At 39.4% G+C, this 19,898-nt stretch overlaps 1 protein-coding gene and 1 long non-coding RNA gene across 8 annotated transcripts in view; one reads left to right on the forward strand and one right to left on the reverse strand.

Moving 5' to 3' along the window:
- Positions 1-19,898, forward strand: part of pnt (ETS transcription factor pointed) — a 331,267-nt gene that overhangs the window by 247,122 nt on the left and 64,247 nt on the right. For all 7 annotated transcript variants that reach the window (XM_022067402.2, XM_087357922.1, XM_087357923.1 and 4 more), the window contains 2 exons: positions 1,767-1,967; positions 17,949-18,158. In XM_022067402.2, the coding sequence (XP_021923094.2) occupies positions 1,767-1,967; positions 17,949-18,158 (411 nt within the window). The remainder of the gene's footprint in view (positions 1-1,766; positions 1,968-17,948; positions 18,159-19,898) is intronic.
- On the reverse strand, positions 6,981-16,202 carry LOC147872268 (uncharacterized). Its single transcript, XR_015537600.1, has 2 exons — positions 15,750-16,202; positions 6,981-8,880 (listed from the first exon to the last, which is right to left on the reverse strand). It is a non-coding gene; the product is annotated as an uncharacterized LOC147872268 (long non-coding RNA).

A 19,898-nucleotide genomic window follows, 5' to 3' on the forward strand; every position in this document is an offset into this window, starting at 1 on the left:
TTGGTCACTGCAGGCGAATAAGTCACCACCCCTTCCTTCCAGATCCTTATTTTCTCATCCTCCTCGAGCCCTTTGTAACCTCCTGAGAATTTGTCTCAAGAAATTCGGGACACATTTTTGGTCTGAGCAGTGTTTCAGTCTAACGCGATCTTTAGGAAAGCTTTGGCAAATGTTTGTACCGAAATACATCAAGTGTTTGGCACCCCTGTTGTCCGCGTAACTGCGGTTTCCAGGGGCTACACGTATTGTTTATACCTATATTGTACCTTCTCTCGGGTCACCTAATGCCCCCGATTTGATCAACGTTTCCATGGTTACAGCATTGCTCACTACAATGACAGCGTCTATATTAAAAATACCACAGTAGTGTGGACACGAAGGAGGGCTGTGTTTTGAATGAAGCAAAATGTAGTCAGTCATTGATGGTTAATATCACTAACGAGGGAGGGATATGACAGGAATCACCCACCACTGGAAGTGCACAAAGGTGACATTAAAATGTCTTTCAAAAGGCCAGCGCTATAAATATATATTCGCCGTAAAATTTCATGATGATTCCTTTTAATTTTAGCGACGAATTGTTCAATTAAGGAGTAGCAGAGCTTGTACTTATACATTGCTTATTTGTTGACTTATTATAAAAGATTCCGAATAATTTACAGTATTCTCAAAATAAAATTTAATGCTCTGAAAACGTACTGCACAATACTTCTGAGTAAGTCTGTAAGATTTCTGATAAGTTTGCTGCAATTTGCATTTGCGACTGTTACCATAGATGTTGCAGTTAGGTTAGGTTAGGCCATGGACGAACTAATGACGAACAGTGAGAAGTAGGCGTAACATTGAAGATTGCTGCCTTCTGGGTTGCTACGCTGTGTTGTCTGATAGAAGATTAGGTAAACTTATACTAGACTACACGGCGCAACAACCCTGAAGACTGCCATCTTCGTACTTATAGCCGTGAAAACATCAAATCCAACATACAGGGTCTCAAAAATATGTACACACATTATAATAAGGAATATTATCCTTATCGTCTATCTCCGTGTTTTGTGTTTACGAGGGGAACCTAGTGTGGTCTACACTTAAAAGTTGGCACCCCTGTATCTTTGAACATTATTCTGATACTAAAAATGGTTGAGGGTTTAGTCTATTAAGATGTTTTTATTTCATTTATTTATTTCGGACACCCGTAAGGGCCTAGTAATGTAACATAGGCTTAGGCTGTCGCCCGAAGCACGTACGGCCTATATATATTCTCTTTTATGTTTGTCAGGCCTCCTGACAAAGGTTGATCGAGTAGTCACGCAACCCATTCTCGACACACATTTGTTAAAAAAATCGCACTGAAATCTAAAAACAAAAAAGAGTGGTGTATTAGCTGTTAGTGTCCACCGCGTTCAGCGTTGCATGGATTCACTCTTTTCCTCATGTCTGCAGCCCACTGAAGAGATACCTAAGTTTACATTGACGCATTTGTTAACACATTTATGCCCAGAATCCCTTGCTCTCTTAGAAATAAAGTTAAAATATGGCATTTGTTGCAACGCTTTGTGGATTTGTAAGTAGATGTCATCGTCTCGGAGGGATACACTGCCTCCATCTTCAGGGCTGAAGTTACTTGTACAATTAGCTAAGCCTCGTTCATGTTTTGTTTCTTTTAAAAGGATGCGTAATGTATTTCTGATGTGATAGAACATTTAAGAATGGCGGAATGTTTGAAGACAGTCTGAGATGAAACCTTGATGACTCTTTCGTGTGTGCAGATCCGAGGCAGTGGAATGAGACGAACGTGGCACAGTGGCTGTGCTGGGCCATCAGGGAGTTCTCGCTGGAGGGTGTAGCAATGCATCACTTCCACATGAAGGGGAGGGACATCTGCGCCATGGGCAAGGAGGCTTTCCTAGCACGTGCACCACCGTTCATGGGAGACATCCTGTGGGAACACCTGGAGATCCTGCAGAAAGGTCGGTGGAGTACTGAGGCGAGACAATATTAAGTATGAGTTGAGAGTATGAAGATGGCTGTCTTCTGGGTTGTAGCGCCGTGTAGCCTGGTAGATGTTTTCCAACGTTTCATAAGTCCTTGCTGCCTCCATCATCAGGGCGTTGAGTGACGTCTGAGACGTCAGTAAACTTCTACCTGATTACACAGCGCTACAACTCAGAAGTTTTCTTCTTAGACAGTATTTTTTACCAACTTTATCCTCGCACGAAATCCTTCTAAAAATCAGAAAATTTTCCATCCCAATTTTTTTTTTTTTATAATTCCTACTTAAATACAATAGGTCCTCCTGCTTATGGCTTCACTATTTTACGTTGTAGTTCTTTCTCATGAACTCCTTGTAGCATTTCATGAACCGAAAAAGGCTTTTTACCTGTGTACATAAGTTCGAATCTCGACCGGGTTAGACTTTCCTGAAAGAGATTTTACATGTGAATGCTGGGACAGTAATCTTAAATAGGCCTCAAGCTGATTCCTTTTCAGTTCTTTAAGGTTTATCGAAAACTATAACCCTCTCACAATTCAACTCCAAAGTCCTGCTGCAGTCGACGTAAGCGTAACTCATATGTAAAGTTCTTCTTGAGAAGCTGATGGATTATCAGTCGGTGAAGAAGTACCCTGCATTTGATGGAACTGACACTTTCGTCAGCGTTCACATCAGCCGCTGCAGGAACCTGTTGTGAGCCGGAGCTTCTAATATTCCCGTCTACGAGTCGATCTCCGAAGTAATCTCTTTCTTTCGTCTTTTCATTACATTTATTATATCTCCCATCTACCCACCTCATAATAGTCTTTGACTTATCACTAATATTTTGAGAAGAATAGACATTATCTCTTCGTTACGTAAGCAACAAGCTTGCGTAACTAGGCAGTAACCTACGATTCCTTTCCTACCAAGGGGTTCGTGAGCCGAGTATGGTAACTGCAGTGGTTAAAGCGTGTTTTTAAAAGATGAAAATCATTTAGGTTATACGCCATTAAGGTTTTACTCCAATTATTGCTGCTGGTAATTAAACCACGTTATTTGCTGTTTATGAGATGGATATGTTTCTGACAGGTGAGATTTTAGGTTCTCACGGCGGCGAGAAAGAAAGAGGGCTCTGCTCTGGGATGATGGAAGTTTATCGATGTTTCAGAGGTGCTTAGTGCTTCCATCATCGGGGCGGTCTTTGCTGTGGTGATTTAGGCAACAAGCAGTTACGAAACGTCAGTAGACTTCGAACGTAGTACATGGTGCAACATCTCAAAAGACAGTGGTCTTTGAGTTTCTAACAGTTTTTTTGTAACAGCAGTGCTTGCTCTTGTGAATACACCAACATTTTAAATTATTAATCCGAGGCATTGTCGCGAAAAATTCAGGATTAGACTTAATTTCGTGAAGGCTGAAGGTTTCTGACGAGGGTTGCATTACAATCCGTAAAACTATTTTCTTGAGCGTTATCCATCGTGTATGTTATACGATAATAAAATAAGGACGTTTCGGAAGCTGGACTCTTCTTTAGTCTTTAGGTAAGAAAGTGGAAGATGGTAAAAACAAGCATAATCCATCTTTCTAACCGTTGTAATTTATTACTTTTTAATCTAGACGATGAAAGAATCCAAGAGAACTATTACAGACTTAATTTCCGGTTCCTCAGCCGTTAAGGTGTCTTGTGGGATGTTGCGCCGTGTAGTCTGGTGTGAGTCTACCTGCCAGACTACACGGCGCAACTCCTGGAAGAGAATTATGTACATACTCAACGCCGAGATAACCTGAAATCTCACATTCACTTGTAATTGTTCTCTCCGTATTTTCGTAATACGTAAGTTCCCCGGATGTCTTCGTCCTAAGTCTGTAGGTTATTTCAGTACCTGCCTTCGTATTCTGTTGTGCCCGTTTGCAGACAGGTCGTTATTAGTGTTCTGTTTCACCTGTAACACTTACAACATTTAATTTGAATGTGTGTTGATAATTTAGCCATTGAAGGTCATGTAAACCTTATTTGTGCTTCTTACAGACTTTCGGTGTCCCTTACGCCCCGCCGTCCTATTTAAAGTTTTGTTTTATCGTTACTTATGTCCTCTTTTAGTATAGACTATACGGTCTGTTTGCAGAAATTTATCTTAATAATTTTATTTTATTGAAGAATAGTAATTTTATTTACTTATTCCTTCTGTGGACTGAGATACTTTCGACTTAATGTGTTGTTCTTCGCCCTGTTTGTCGCAAAGGACATTTGTTTAGGCCTCATACATGTTTGAACAACAGGAGAGGTGTTTCAGCGGCTGTAGAGATCAGAGGGGCTGGGCTAACAAAGTTACCTTGAAAACCCTTGGGACAAAGGAGTCGCAACTTGCTTTATGTTTCATCGACGTTTCCAAGGAAATTCAAGAAGACATCAGTTAGGATATTCGCTCTCCAGTCCGAGATTCGAACTTGAGTAAATTCAAGAATACGAAGCAGAACGCACCGTTCGGCCCCGTTAAATGCAAATTTATGTATGATGATGAATGACTGTGGGTTATTTGTATGCAGTCGTGTTCTAGCGTCTGGATCTTAAGTTAATTGGATAGATGATAGTTTCTCAGCTGGTCAAGAAAGTTGCTTTGATTAAGGGAACCAGAAGATTAATAACAGTGTTCACAAAAGCTTGTCAGTGGACACTTGGCCTTGACCATTTTAATCTTTGAAGGTAACAAAATATCTGGCTGTGAATTGTGTGGAGTTCTGCATGAAAGCGCGCGTGTGTGTAGCTTATGGACATAAACAACTGTACTTCGGTTACAAGTTAACCTCAGCCTTTCGCTTTCCCAGAAGAGAATTCGAAGGAAGGCAGTGAGTGAAATCGTGTTCTTTTTGTAAGGAATTACGTGTCTGTATAGATCCGCTAGTAAGATTTCGACAGAGGATAACAGTATTCTTGATGCCAAGATTGCCAAAATTGTTTATTTTCTTTTAATTTTAAACACGGGGTAGTGGAAATAGTCATGAAATGATCGCTTGTTCTCTGGGGTTCGTATGTCAGGCGAAGATTTTTGTTTGCGAGCCAGTTGGTGTAAAAAGTGTTTTCCACTAGACTTGGCTGAATCTTCGTGAGTGACCGATCAGCGCAAAGGAGGTCTGCTGAGTCACGTCTTCAGAGGTATGACAGTAACATGGACGGCAAAATTGCGTTACTAACAAGTTCGCACCTGTTAGTGCGTAGTGTTGTAACCTTGTTTTCTTATGAATAGAAAAAAGACGTCTATTTGTATTTGTCAAGCTAGCGAATTTATGTACAGTATTCATGGTAAATCTTAGTCCTTTGCATTCAAATCAGAGAACAGAACAATGCTTTACAGTGCTACATTTGGCATCGCTGTATATTTGTTTTTTCTTCCCCCCCCTCCCCGTTTCTTATGTGACCGCCATTTCTAGTGAAGAACATTATAGTTCAATGAATAATCTGTCGAGGTACACGGTTCGATTCGCGACCAGTCCTCCGATCATCAAATGGTGAATGGGGTAGAATGCGAAAGAATTAATCTGTGCACACTCGTTTTATTTTCCTGAAGGAACTGAGGAAAACCACGCAATCTGAGGAGAGCCGTCCACAGGTTTTCAACGTGAGTGTGTAGGCCTATGTGTGCACATATGCAATAAAGATACTGGCGGACCGAGTCCGAATTATCGATTTGTTCAGGCAGTCTAACTGTTGTGGAAGAAAACGATAAATTATTCAGAACTTCGATTATCGGAACGAAGTCTGATAGATAGTCGATGAACTTAATTTGTTTACCGTTGTGACTTTTGTACGGACAATGAAAATAAAAGATTTATCTCTGTAAAGCTATAAGATAGTTTAAAACATGTCTTTACCAACATAAGTTTAAACAAAGATTTATTGGGGAAATGATGTAGGTTCATAGAATTCTATGTAAGATAATAGAAATTCAGAACGAACGAGTATGTACAGGGCTCGTTCGAAAGTGTACGTCGTCCAGGTAACTGACAATCGTTGTGGCTTGTGCTCCGACACCACAAAGAGACGTCCGCTGGCACTGAATGTAGGGAACTAACCTGTGGCTGATTACTGGCGTATGAACCTGTCTGACTTTGCCGGTTGAAGGTAAACACAACCAAGCGTTATGGTACCAAGGTCGAGGGGACAAAAGTGTTCCATTGTACATCATGACCGCTGAATATTAACAACGGGACAAGCGAGGCGAAACGCTGATAACACGGTGATTTCATAGCAGTTCCACATATAGAGTGAACTGTAGCGAGACGTTTTATCACTAAACTCTGTGATAAAATGCAGAAAAGTGAGAAACTTCGACGTTATTGATTGGAAAAGGGCATATTTTGATCCAGTATGGAGCGATCTATTGTCCCCGTGTCTGAAATATGCTCCTGAAAGTGACCTTTTGCCAAAAGCTTCTGTAGTTTTCGGTGCTAACGTGGCAACACTGAAATTAGAAACCTTGACAACATTTTCGTCATGAAGTGAATAGGTTATCTATAATAGATTGTTTGACCTATACCTCTCAGACAGTAGCTTATATTACAATAAAGCTCATTATTAGATTGTCCTTTAACTGATTCCTCTATTGTTTGTACCAGATTTCCCACGAAACAAAGTTTTATTAACCTGAATAATTGTAATAAACAATGTCCTTGTCTTGAACAGTGAATCGGAATTATGACACGCAGGGAAGTTATGGTTACAACGCGTTTTTATCTTCTCTTTGTTGTGATTTGCTTTTAAGCTGTAGTTCATTAGGAAATACATTATTGTAGTGTCGTCATGTTAGTAGACTATGTGCTCCATCTAATTTACTTGAAGAGCAGTTAAATGTATTTTCATGGCGTTGAAGGAAAGAGACACGAATGTTTGAAAATACATGGTCCTATAATGTCTTCAGGCACTGATATTTTAGGTTCTCAAGGTTTTGAGTATGAAGAAGACTTTCTTCTGGGATGTTGCGCTGTGTAGCTTGATAGAGGTTTATCGACGTTTCAGAGGTACTTACTACCTCAATTAACAAGACGATATTTGTGACAAAATCGATTGCATTACGGTACACATGTTGAACATTGTTCGTTATATGAAGTACACTCATCGCCCTGATGATGGCGTCAGTAGAAACCTCCGAAATGTTGGTAAACATATGCCCGGACTACATGTTGCAACATTCTAGAACACCTTCATCTTAATTGTTCAGATTTGGCATTGATTTTCATGAGATTTGTTTTGTTTAAATTTGATTTTAGCTGCATGTTGATCGTACCGATAAGAGCCAAATTAAATTTTTATGATCGAATCGATTTTAATGTCGATCCCGCCCGTACCAACTTTGATGAGAATGTCTGTTAAATAGCTTAGAAATTAACAGTCGCATTCACAAGCAGGTAGACAGACAAACTTCACTCTATGAACTTAATGCAAAAGCTTGGGATGTGAAGTTTGCATGGTGGTTGAAATGCGGGTTGTGACACAGTGTTGTCTTAATAACCTATGACATCACAACCCAGAATACTACAATCCACAACGCATAAAAGCGTCAATTGGATCTCCTGAACACTCTCAAAGCATACGTCATACCATGTTATGTGGGGCCCGTCTTCTGGTTGCTGACAGAGGAATGCTCCAGGTAGAGGGCGGGCCTGTCTGCGAATGCTGCATTCATTAAGAAGACTCAGGCAGGGCAAGAGGTGATCATCCAGTGTGAAGTTTGTATAGGGAAGCTAACAGCTATTCGCCGTAAAAACTATGTTATAGATCCTCGGATTTGACTTTTGTGGACACGTAATGGACCTTCGGGTTTCATACAGAACATAGCTGTTAATAGCGTCTCACTAGAACTATGCTGCGTGGTTTTAAGTAGTTTGTGTGTGCAGTATGTAGATGCAAGCAGGCATTTATATAGGATAAGTGTCCGTGGTTTATCCCGCATTGTGAGATAATGTGCACTATAAATAGAAATTTCAATGTAAATTTTCTGTCAAGCGAAGTATGGACTTGAGATCGGTATACTTCATGGATGTAGTCAGATTATGAGATCCATGGTTGTATTTGTGTATTTTTTCCCCATTGCGCAAGATCACACTTTATGTAAGAAATTTCCAACTGATCTTAATATGTTTATTTTTACAGTACTAGCCTCAGATTATCTGCGATTTATATTTCTTACGTTGCAATGATGAAATCTTCGCAAACTCCTTTAAGTATTTTACTTACGACAACTGTCCACTTAAAATGTGTTTTCTGGTCCAGCAATAGTCCGTCGTTCTGTCTGTGCAAATAAATAGACAAACTGAATTTTACGGCGTTAATTTTGTCATTCCTGTCTTTCTTATTCTATTTTTTGTTGAGATTTGTTTTAATTTTAATGCAGGCATATGTTGTGCGATTATATTATTAACCCATGATTTGTTGAATCGGATTATTTTTTTGTCTGGAACTTGTTTCTTCGAGGAGTATATATATATATATATATATATATATATATATATATATATATATATATATATATATATTTGTGGAAATATTAAAAAAGTAATTTGTAGGTCAATTTAGATTACCCTTTACATCTGAAAATGTGTTAGGTTTATGATCCACTTATAGGCCTGTATCTTTTTTCATTGGAATGAGACTGTACGAAATGATAAAGTAATTACCCTCATGGCGGATATTCAATCTGGTGATTTCACCTTCGTGCCCATGTTTGGAAACCTTTTTTGTATACATTCCACATGTTCGCTGAACCGCATATTGGGGGAGGGGGCGTTGTGTCCTTTACTTCCGGTCTGCACCGGATGTAGCTCACTGTGGGTCCTCTGCATCATGACGGCTCGACTGTTGTGTGCCAGTGCTCATTGGTCCAGCTGCGACATGATTTCCGCAGGTAACGTAACTGCAATGAAAAATAAAATTGTTGCATTTGGTTATCGAGTTGATCGCTAATGATTTATCGTAGGAAACTCCGGTCTTATTATGAACAATATAACAAAGGCTTCTTGAATTTTTAAATTGGTTCAGTTTGAATACTGAGTTGGGTTTTGGAAGACGAGCAGTGTGTGGATTTTTTCATGGCTCGTATAGGCTACACTGCTGTATACTACAGAGACTGTGTAAACGTAATTTCTTCAGACATTATGACATGCATGCAAGAAGGTAGCGGAATGTTAATTGTGACTGCTGTGAGCTTGTATTTCTTGTGTACAACAGGTAAGCTCACCCATTCTCACCCATCCTCACCCAATCCAGCTTCGACTGGGTTCTTTCCTTGCAGGTAAAACTGTTGGAGCGTAAAGCCGATCACCTAGTGCTGAGGTTTATGCTAGGAGCTAAGGTAATTCCGGGAGAGATGCCGCACTTTTTACAACATTTGTTCTAACTCAATCCGAAAATGGTCAAAACGGCTGAAAATTCAGAGATATTATATTTAAGACCTCTATTATACCAATTCTTAAACAAAATATCTAAAGCAAATTAATTCTCAGAGATACAGGGCGATAAAAAAAGTTGTCTTTGCGGCGTCTCTCCCGGACATGCCGGGAGAGATGCCGCTCTTTGAAAACATCGTTGAATTCAAAAAGAAACATATGAAAATGAAAACTGATGAACTTTATTCAAACTAATGAATTAATGTGAACATTAAAATGGAGAAAATATGTGAATACCAATTAAAATTGAAAAGTTAACGAATATTCAAATGAATTTTCAATTATCAAGTAACTTGAAAGAAAAATGTTCCAGAGGTTGCTTGGAGTCTAAGTGCAAACCAGTGAATTTAGAATCTAAGCGTTAGTCAATGAAATTTGTACGGAGAGCAGAACTCATGCAGCCAGTTTCTGCAACAGTTTTCCCAGTACTCACAGCACTTGTTGGTGTTACAGTTTTCAGGGGTCTCTTGATTAGAACTTCTTTTTTTAAGTTTTTCAACCTTGTAGACCTGAAGTACTCGGACTGTTCACCTTTGCTTTTTTCCTCTTTGCTTCTTTCGCATTTCCTCTATGTTGGTTGTTTCAGTGAGGACAGAAGCCAGTTGCCTCCTTGCAGTTGATTATTTTCACGGTATTTTCAACACTGGACTAATTTTCCTCAATAATATAAGATAATGCAATAGACCAGGCATTTTTGAGTACTCTATATTGTATATGTATGATTTTTTCAATCAGATGCGGTATTTTTTTAAGTGCGGCATCTCTCCCTTAATTTCTTGCGGCGTCTCTCCTTATCTTCAGGGAGAGACGCCGCGCCCTCCCACTTGCCTTACCCAATGACCAACATGGCGGCCACGTCGTGCAAAGTCAAGACCAGCAACGCTGGGAACCTGTAATGTATCGTGATTTCATAGTTACTTCGATTGGAACTAATAAAGACACATCTTATGAACAATAGAAATAACTTCGAGCATAAAATTATCAAACTCACCGCATAAAATCAGTTATAACTCTCGCAAAACAGCACTGATTTTCATTGCGTCCACTCACAACATTTCTCTTGGCTCACTGAACAAGGACATGTACTGACATCGGAATAGAATTAACGGAACCCACCGAATTAAAAAATGCGGCGTCTCTCCCGCCGCGGCATCTCTCCCGGATTTACCTTATATCCCCCATACGACATCGTACCTAATTAAATACAGAAACGTCTTAATTCTATCTTTATTTTTAAAAATATAAATAAACATTTTAGAAGGAGAGAAAATGAAGTGACCCTAGTTGCAGGCACTGAAATCTGCTTAGTTCACAGACGTGTCACGTGTTACCACGTGGTTGAAGAAGTTAAAACCTTTAAAGCCCCACATGCTTCAACAACCAGAAACTCTGCATTTCGCATATATTGGTTTCGTTTGACTGCCAGTGTAAACAGGTATTATTTCCATAGATAGTATTAAGCAGGAAGGAGCACGGGCCTTTGAAACGTCGGTAAACGTCTACCAGACTCACGACGCAACAACCCAGAAGACAGCCATCCTCACAGCAAGGTTGTTGCTGTTGAAAGGCGAGCGAATGTTACGCATATAAGAAACTGTCGCAGTTCACATGGTCACCTGGTGTTCGCTTATCTATATTCATGGAGTTTCAAGTAAATACACACCAAAATACATAGTCGTTTCTTCAGGAAGGTTGTATGTGGATCAATTATTATATTTCGTTTTCTGGCACGGAATTTTCTGGCAGTAGTTGGAATGGAGTTGTATAAAATACAAAAGAGATATGTTGTGATTAGTCGTGCCCTAGACTAACCTATCGTTACGCTCAGAACGGCTTAGTTTCGTAAACCAGGTTTGTTAAACCATGCATTTTTAGTGAGCATACAATATGTGACAAGAGAGTTACAAGAGGAATGTGGATGTGGCATCAAACTTAACAGAAGCAAAATTCCTATAATCCGAGAAATGCGGCCGCATTTTATTTCCCGAAAGAGACTGCAATTATAAAACGCTGTTAAAACGTTGCGATAGTTATGAATATTTTGGCTTGAAAATTGAAGATGGCAGACTTCAATTAATTTATGGTAATAAATTTAGGATGTTACTGAATTGTGTATTATTGGATGAAAGATACAATAAAATATTTACAAGACTTTTTTGAGACGATCTTCAAGAAGGAAAGACAAAATCCCAAACCACGTAATTAAGGAAACGTTTATTTACAAAATTATTTTTCGGATAATAGAAAATTACACTTAAAATGGTAAGGGCACGTGCAGAAATGTCAGCCTGGAGATGGCGTCACCAGGAAGCAGGGCAAGAGGAAGACCGAGACGTAGATTGATGGAGGGATTCTAGGATGTGATGGCAGGGAGGAGAGTGGATGGTCAGATAAATATAACAGTTGAGGATCGGAAGATATGACGCCTGTATTTTTATATTAATTATATGCCACTATTGAAGGAAGTTTAAACTATTTTTGAATAACTTTTGTTCGTTTCTTAGCTCTAAAACCCCTGAAATAATGTGGGTTGTGGCAAAGACAAGGAAATTTACGTACTGTCGGAATAGAAGCATCGACCAAGTTCGCCCTTGTTCTGTTTGCGAATTGTCCACTCGTTTCCTTCAGTATTTATCACGTGTTGCCAAATCGAAATATGATCCACAAAGCACAGATCGTGGACCGTCAACACCGGCGACCTTCCACCTGTTTCTCACCACACCATCCATGCCTTTTTATTCTGGGACTTTCACTTTTTAATTTGTCCGGAGATAGGGATTAGCTCTATCTAGTGGGCCCAACTGAGTAGGAACCTGAAGACGGAGATAGAGCCCCATCTCCGAAACGTCGTTTTACGTTTTTTATGTTTTATTACTAGACGATGGATAATATCCAAGTAAATTGTTATTCAATTGACTCTTCACCATCGTCAAGAAGTTTTAGATTTGATATAATTAATAGTAGTAATTAGAAATGGCGTTCTGATTGACTTTGACATTTTTCGGTATTTCTCTACCGTACCTCGTCCCACACGGTTGCAGAGGCTGGGCTAGAACGATAGTTGCCTCATTTTCTTAAATAATATCCGGGAAGGGAAACCGTTGATTCCCACCCCTGAATCAAATATGCGGGCATGTTTTGAAAATTTAGGTATAAAAAAAGGTGGTTGAGTTTAATTAAGAGACAATTATAAGCTTCTGAATGCAGAGTGTTTGCTTTAATATTAAATTTATTGTCTTTATTTTACATTTTAATTTGGTGGTTAACATTCAAAGGTTTACCGGTTTAACACAACTTATACTTCCGTCCTTCATTGGCCTCCCTTCTAAATTTTCCACACTTTCACTTTATTTATTAGTATTGAAGGTTGTGAAAGTAAATTTTGATCCGTGTAGGACTAAGGACGAATCCGCTAAGGTTAGTTTTAAGATGACGTCCGTCGTATATTCCTGTCTGAGGAAAACAGTGATACATGATATACAAATACATACAAATGTTGAACTTGAAAGTGTCTGCAGTTCAATTTTTAATGTTGTTAGGAACTGACGTTGTTGATTGTATTGTCCTGACATATATTTTGTCACGTGGCCGAAATAATTTTAATATCTCAGCCACGGCCGTTGATCTGATTTAATTCTTTGTACACTAATACAGTGCCGGTGGAGTGTTGTACACCAAAGTGACTTACGTTCTACTTAACAATACCCGTCTTAGGAAGTGCATCTTTGTATTTTGTATCTTTTACCCTTTTTACTCTGTATAAAAATATTTCTGGGATGTTTGCGCGTCACTGTACGTCGTGCGTGCTCAAATTTTGAATAGCTTACTGTAAAAGAGGGGTGATTGCTCCTGTTGAAATACGAGATTATCGGTAAACAACGTGTCTATCTCTTCTGACAATCATATGGATCCAGAAATAGATGTATCTTGGGGAACAGCGCTGAAATTTAAAGGAATTCGGCTCTGTACATATTAAAAGCAACTCTTAAGTCAAGCAAAAAAGTCGATGGCTAGAAAATGTAATTTGTTTGATCTGTCGATAAATATGAACAGCTGCATTGTAATGATGAGATTCAACGGACAATTTTTTCTCTGGTATCTTTGTCATTTCAGTCTGACTTTGATATCTTTATACCTTTCGTGTTATCTCCTTCCATCCTTTCTCGCGTAGGTCATTTTTCTCCCATCCTTTTTAACTTAAAACAAAGATGAAAATTATATTTGTTTCCACGTGCTACGTGCTACGTTATTTCAACTATTCCATAAACAGATTTAGTAGCACTTATGAAAGCTTCCTCATGGTAGCATCACTTAGAAAATAATAAGTTTTTGCTATCTAGCGTTATCACTGAGAATGATTAGCCTAACACGAAGACCAGAGCAAACATTCACCTGGGTATTGTATAACAGGCGTTCAGTTCCTGGTAAAATTATATTATTTTGCGATCGTCATGGAGTAGTGGTTGGTACACCTGCTGCTTCGTCATCGAGGGATACTAGGTCCGAATTTCGGACTGTATACCGACTATACTGACTATAAGTTCTTGTGGTTTTCCTCTCGGTGCTATGCTAATGCTATGATGATTCTTTAAAATATGCCACCTCCGCATACACATGACGTAATTAATCGCTGTCACCTTCCCACCAAATGCTGTATTTCCGTGCGGTTGAAAACCCGAGAATGCCGAAACGTCGAAATCGTAAATTTTCGAATTTGGAAAGAGATGCGTGCGACCTGTCATTACAATGTGCATACTACATTTTACTGCTACGTTGATCTGTTCAGTGAAACCAGTGGAGCCTTTTCCAGGCTGATTTTTGATAAGAAATAAACAACTCGATCTAATCTTATATTCTCATAATTCCCGATTTTAATAACAGATATGTTTGAATCTGGTGAAAGTAGTAATTCTACGAGAAATAATAGTTATTAGCATTAAACGAGTTTTATAAGCGACACTTTACGGTTAATCCATACACCATTTAGTCAGAAATTCTGAATGGAATAGACCTCTTGGGAGGTCTGCGCGTAGATGGTAGAATAATCGTAGATGTAAATCGAATGTTGAAAGAAGTAGCGATTAAGGGCGTGGCCTGAATTGCTTTGAAGGTGGCTGTATTCCCTATTGTTGCGCTGTGTAGTCTTGTAGAATTTTACCGACGTTTCGGAGGTGCTTGCTGCTGCCCTCATCGACCTGATGATGGAAGCAGCAATCACATCTAAAGCGCCGTTAAACGTCTACCAGATTGCACACAACAAGAACCCAGAAGACTTATCTTCGTACTCGCCGCCGTGAGAACCTGACACCTCACTTGGATGTCTTTGATTCAGTGGCGGTTTTTTGCTCATATAAGAACCGGCCGCCGGTCTCCGTAACGTTTGTCTATAATCGTGTTTGGGGAGTGTCCTTGGCGGTATATTTAACTCTGTTGTGCTTCGACCTGTGGAGCAGAGCCCTTTTTGAGAAACAGTGATTCGCTTATCTGGGCAAGAAATTTTCCGTATTTTATTTAACCCGAAAATTCATCAACTTGTTTCTTAATTTTCATTTTATATTGTGTTTTCATCTTGGCTTAAATGTTCCAAGTGTTTTTCTTCCTTCAGAATTTCCTGCCAAAATTATTTATGCATTTGTTATTACTTTCGTTCGTGTTAGGATTCTGTGGTTGTGTCATCTCCCCCTTAAACTTTCACAAATATTATCCATGTAATGCGAGCCTTAAGGAAGGGCTTCTTTTGCGCTTTCTCGAAAGGCTAATTTGGAGCTAGGCTTATATGCAAGCACGCACTTCACGCTTTGCGATTCCCGCAAGGTTTTTATTGAGAAAATATTTCACACTTTATATTATCAGCTTTTCAATTTTAATAGACAAAATTTGGTATCGATATTTTTAAGGTTCCTGCTTTTGTACCATATCGATCGATCGATCGATCGATCTATTACCTAATTTTAAGACTGCCATGATCCTTGCGGTAACTCTTAAGTTACCCATCGGCCGATATTTATTCTGACGAAAATATTGTTTTTTTAGACATGATATAACATACTGACTAAAGTAGTTGTAGACGAAAGGATAAGTAATACTATTATTAACAAATGGAGTTTTATCGCGAACTAGGTTCTCCTGAGAACGGGGGGAAGTGCCATCTCGCGAAATGTACTTTTTTTAAGGAAAAAAAACTCCAAAAAATTCGAATGAGTAATTCAAAACCATCGTCAGTAATATTTAGAGATGAACTGGGTTTTATCATTTTGATACGATTTTCCTTTAACTTTTTCGGTTATTCATTTGTTTCCACTTTCTAGTTACATTTTACCACACAGCGTCTACTCACATTGCCTTCCGCGAAGAGGTCATCAGTCCTCGTTGCTTGTCTTCAGACACTGCCACCATTCCAGTTTCTCGCCTTGGCACAAAATCTGGTTACACTACACAAAGAACACTGACACACGTCGGAGTGCACCCGGATTGTAGCAATGCCGGACTAAATCTGGGCTCGCAACGTAGTCCCCCCCCGTGCTAAGGCCCCCTCATATCCTGGTGCAGCGTATTGTAATAGAAAACGTTTTCATCCAGGAAGGGGATGTTGGGTGTCCGGGAAGGGGATCAGTGCGGCGACATCCCCTGCATATTGGCGGGCCAGGATATCCTGATTCCTCTTGTAACAAACAAGCCAATAGCTTTTTAATCGTCAATGCCAAACTCTTCCAATATTGTAGTGAAATTGTAATGAGAGGAAATTTGACAATAACGTGTAGGTCTTACTTCCGGAGTCACTATCACTTGTTAACACTGGATGCAAATGAATGGACGAAGTATGGATTGTGTGTTTCCAATAGCTTATATCGAGTTCCTGTCATAGGCGGTGTTTGTAGTTTGCTGAATGATAGATACATCATACTGTGGGAGGGGCACAAGAAGGAAATTACAAAACAAAAATACCTGCATTTAGGTATGAGTGAGTACGTTGATTTATTTGCGACATAAATAATAATAGGCCTAATGAAAAGGCTTTCATGAAATACAGTATCGTGGCCTCCAGATTGGAACTCTTTTTCCTATTGGATTTAAGTCAGAGTTTTGGCAGTTTGGTGTTTTAAATAGACCACAGTATTTCTGCAAGGTTTTTCTCAGTCACAGGTATTACTTTATTATTATGAAATACTGAACGTTGTTGAGTTTACATTAAAAAATACGCCTATAAATAAATCTCTGATTAACATTGGGGATAGTTCACTGCAAACGGCTCAGTAAATCGAAATGTTTTAATTAGAAATCATTTTATTGTAGTAGCGCATGATTTGTGTAGTTTGAAACCCAAGTTGTCAAAGTGAGATACCTGACATAATAGTTTATTAATAATTTATAATTTGCAAAGAATGCATTCTCGTATTCCAACATGGAATACACCGCTTCTGTCTTGTTCATTAATCGTCCTGTCATTCGACAGTATATAATCTGAGTTATTAAATGCGCCTTTAAGTAAACCAAGAAGAAACTAACAAGGGCGCAAACCCATACTTAGACGTCACGCTAAGTAGTTACGTGGTCGAATGCAGGGTTGGAGAATAGAATGCCGCGTCTCTTGGGAAGCCGATGGTGTTTTGTTCTGTACCTTTTTAATGCACAGCCAATTTACGTCTGAACTGATTTTATGATCGAATGTCGGTTACATTTAAGTTAGAATCCAGTGAAGCAGAGGAATTGTTGAGAATTTAATAGTTGGTCAGATTGAGCTGTGTGGATGTAAGAAAATTTGTTTGCTTGCGATTATGCGCAAATCCGAAGGCCATGCATGTGCAGGCTCACAGGAATTTACCCCTAGTCATCAATTACCCTGCCTTTTGTGCAATAATATTATCCTTCCATCTGCGTTTAAGTCTTCCAAGTTTTGTTTTCCCTTCAGATTTCCCATTTAAAATTTTGTAACATTTATTTCTCGCCTATCTTAAGCGTACTGCATGTCTCGTCCATGTTGTTTATTCTGATAAGCTATGAACTTCTGCTAGAATTTTGAAAATAATAAATCGTAAGGTAGCTAATGTAGTGACTGAGATTAGCTCATTTTAACGGACCTTTCAAAGAAGGTGCCCTTCCCCTTCGCCACTCCTGAAGACGAGGGCAGATTCGGTCCTCGAAACGTTGTGTATTTTATGGCATCAGACGATGGACAAAGTCTAAGGCCCCGACGATCTAGATTGTACGCCATCATTAGAACCCTTGGGAAATAAAATTGGTGTTTACAAACTTAATTTAAACTTCAGCCAATTACCGTGGAAGAGATGAGGTTGTCAGTTCCGTTGCTCAGCCGAAGGGGATAAGTGAGAAATGGGGGTGGATGATATTTGTTGGTACAAAACGGCCTAACTAAGAGAGATTCTTACTCCGTTACCAGTTTCATTCAAAACAGATTCTACTTTGACAACCATTACATTAAATGAAGACTTTTGCGTCTTAAACATGATGGGCAATGGACCAGATGAAACGGAATATGATTATGAGTACCCAACACTTGTCGCGGTCGCTGTTTCAGACGTGGAAAAAGAACGGTCAGCCCTCGAGAACGTTCCTCCTAACCTGTACGAGTCGGTGTGTGTGCCCGATCTCAGCGAGTTCCTGGGTGGCTACCATTCTCTGACAGGCGGAGACCAGAAGGTGGCCAGCAGTGGTACAAGCAGTGGTCACCCACCATCCGCCGTCACTCCTACACCCGCCAGCAACGCGACTGGTTATCTGCATGACGGTAAGTACGAATCACCAATATGTGCATTCAATGGGCAGCTGATACCGGGGCATCAGAACGAAAAACCTTCTAATTCAGTGTTCTGCAACCTTTTTTTCGATTGTCTAGGACGCATGACGGCACACCGCGATATTTCACCTCGCGAAAAGGGGGTGAGAAACTACACGTAGCCATAAACGTCTCCATAAAATCTTTGCCCTATGAGAATTCAGCGTGAAAACAAAATATAAAACATGTTGAATTGAACTGTCGTTGATGAACCTGTATTTGTGCGTTAATATTACGGATTCTAATTACGAAAGATGAGATTTGTCTTTTTTCGAGCTACTACGAGCGAATTTACAATTTCTTGTAAATATTCTCTGCATATCCGAAACCTTGTGGTAGTCCACCGTCTGTGGAACACTGCTCTAGTTGAATGTAATAGCTCATGTCATTGAAGCAGGAACCAACCAACCAACCAATGAAGAAACCAAAAAAGCTGATTAACGGCGGATTTTTGCGCAAACGTAGTGTTAAACCATTCCTAAATACGAAACGCATGGATGGTATTGCAAGACTGTGCTTTGACTGCAGCTGGGGATTTGCTTAGCCAAAGAATTTCTTGTCTTGGCTGAAGGCTTTGACGTGCTCGGACTAGGGGCGATTGTTACTGGTGGAAGATGGAGACATTTGCGGAATCAACTTTGGATGGATGTCTGGGAGTTGAACCCAGAAGGATTAGGGTCTTTTGTCTCAAGGCCTGAAACAGTCAGATGCTCAATATTTTAGAAATTTCTGTTTGTATTGTAATAACTGCGCTATTCCTAACCTAATCGTAACCCAATAACTGTTTCCACACTTGCCTGTTTAGTGACTGGAGTATGTGCCATTTGTCTCAGCTGCAGACAAAACTTGCGAGATGGTAGATTTTCGCGGCGGTGAAAATGTCATTGCTGGTCTACCGTGTTCTGTCGCCGTCTGGACTTGCAGACAGTTACAAGTCCACACGGCTTTAGAACCTAGGAGACCAACATCGACACAGAAAATATGTGTACAGCTGTTGAATTACTGTAAATATAATAGCCAATGTCCGTCACGAGTTCGCCCTTCGTTGGGAAGTGGAACATTCTCTCATTTCTCCTTCGATGCTATATGGGCGTATTGTGTAAAGTTGTTCAGAAGTTCGTTAATTACGTCATTGCCCTATTGTAGAAAGCACAGCATACGCATGAATCAACTGGAGAACATATTGCCCGAATATAATTAGATTTAATATTACAGAAGAATATTGAATATTGGGTTCATTATTTCACTTTTAAGCCCGGTTCTTGGAATTACATTGTTCTTGTATTCAAATGTATGCATGTAAGAAGTGGGGAATCCAGAAATGCGATAGCAATCCGATTTTTAATTAGTAGCAATTATAGGTTAAATAATTACTATAGAGGAGGCTAGTTGTGTTTTGCGGTTGCGTGTTCTGAAAGTTTTGTATTTGTTACGCAATTCTGCGCTTCAAGACGTGTCTGAAGATGGAGGAAAGATTAACATCTCCTTTCTCGAATTATGGTTGCGTAACTGGGCAGTGAAAGTCATTTATAGGCGAAGTTTAATATTTGTTTGTTAAGTGAAGTTTTACAGTTGTGCATTATAATTTAACGTACAGTTACAGAAACTTTTTAATTCGAAACGTTTGTACAAATATTATTGTTTAGACTTTGATATGAACATATCTTAAAGTTTCTTGTTAGATATTCCAGT

The sequence above is a fragment of the Zootermopsis nevadensis genome, unplaced genomic scaffold (genome assembly GCF_977971745.1).
Source record: "Zootermopsis nevadensis isolate Lab colony 2312 unplaced genomic scaffold, Znev_1.0 Znev_ptg000029l, whole genome shotgun sequence".
Lineage (NCBI taxonomy): Eukaryota > Metazoa > Arthropoda > Insecta > Blattodea > Termopsidae > Zootermopsis > Zootermopsis nevadensis.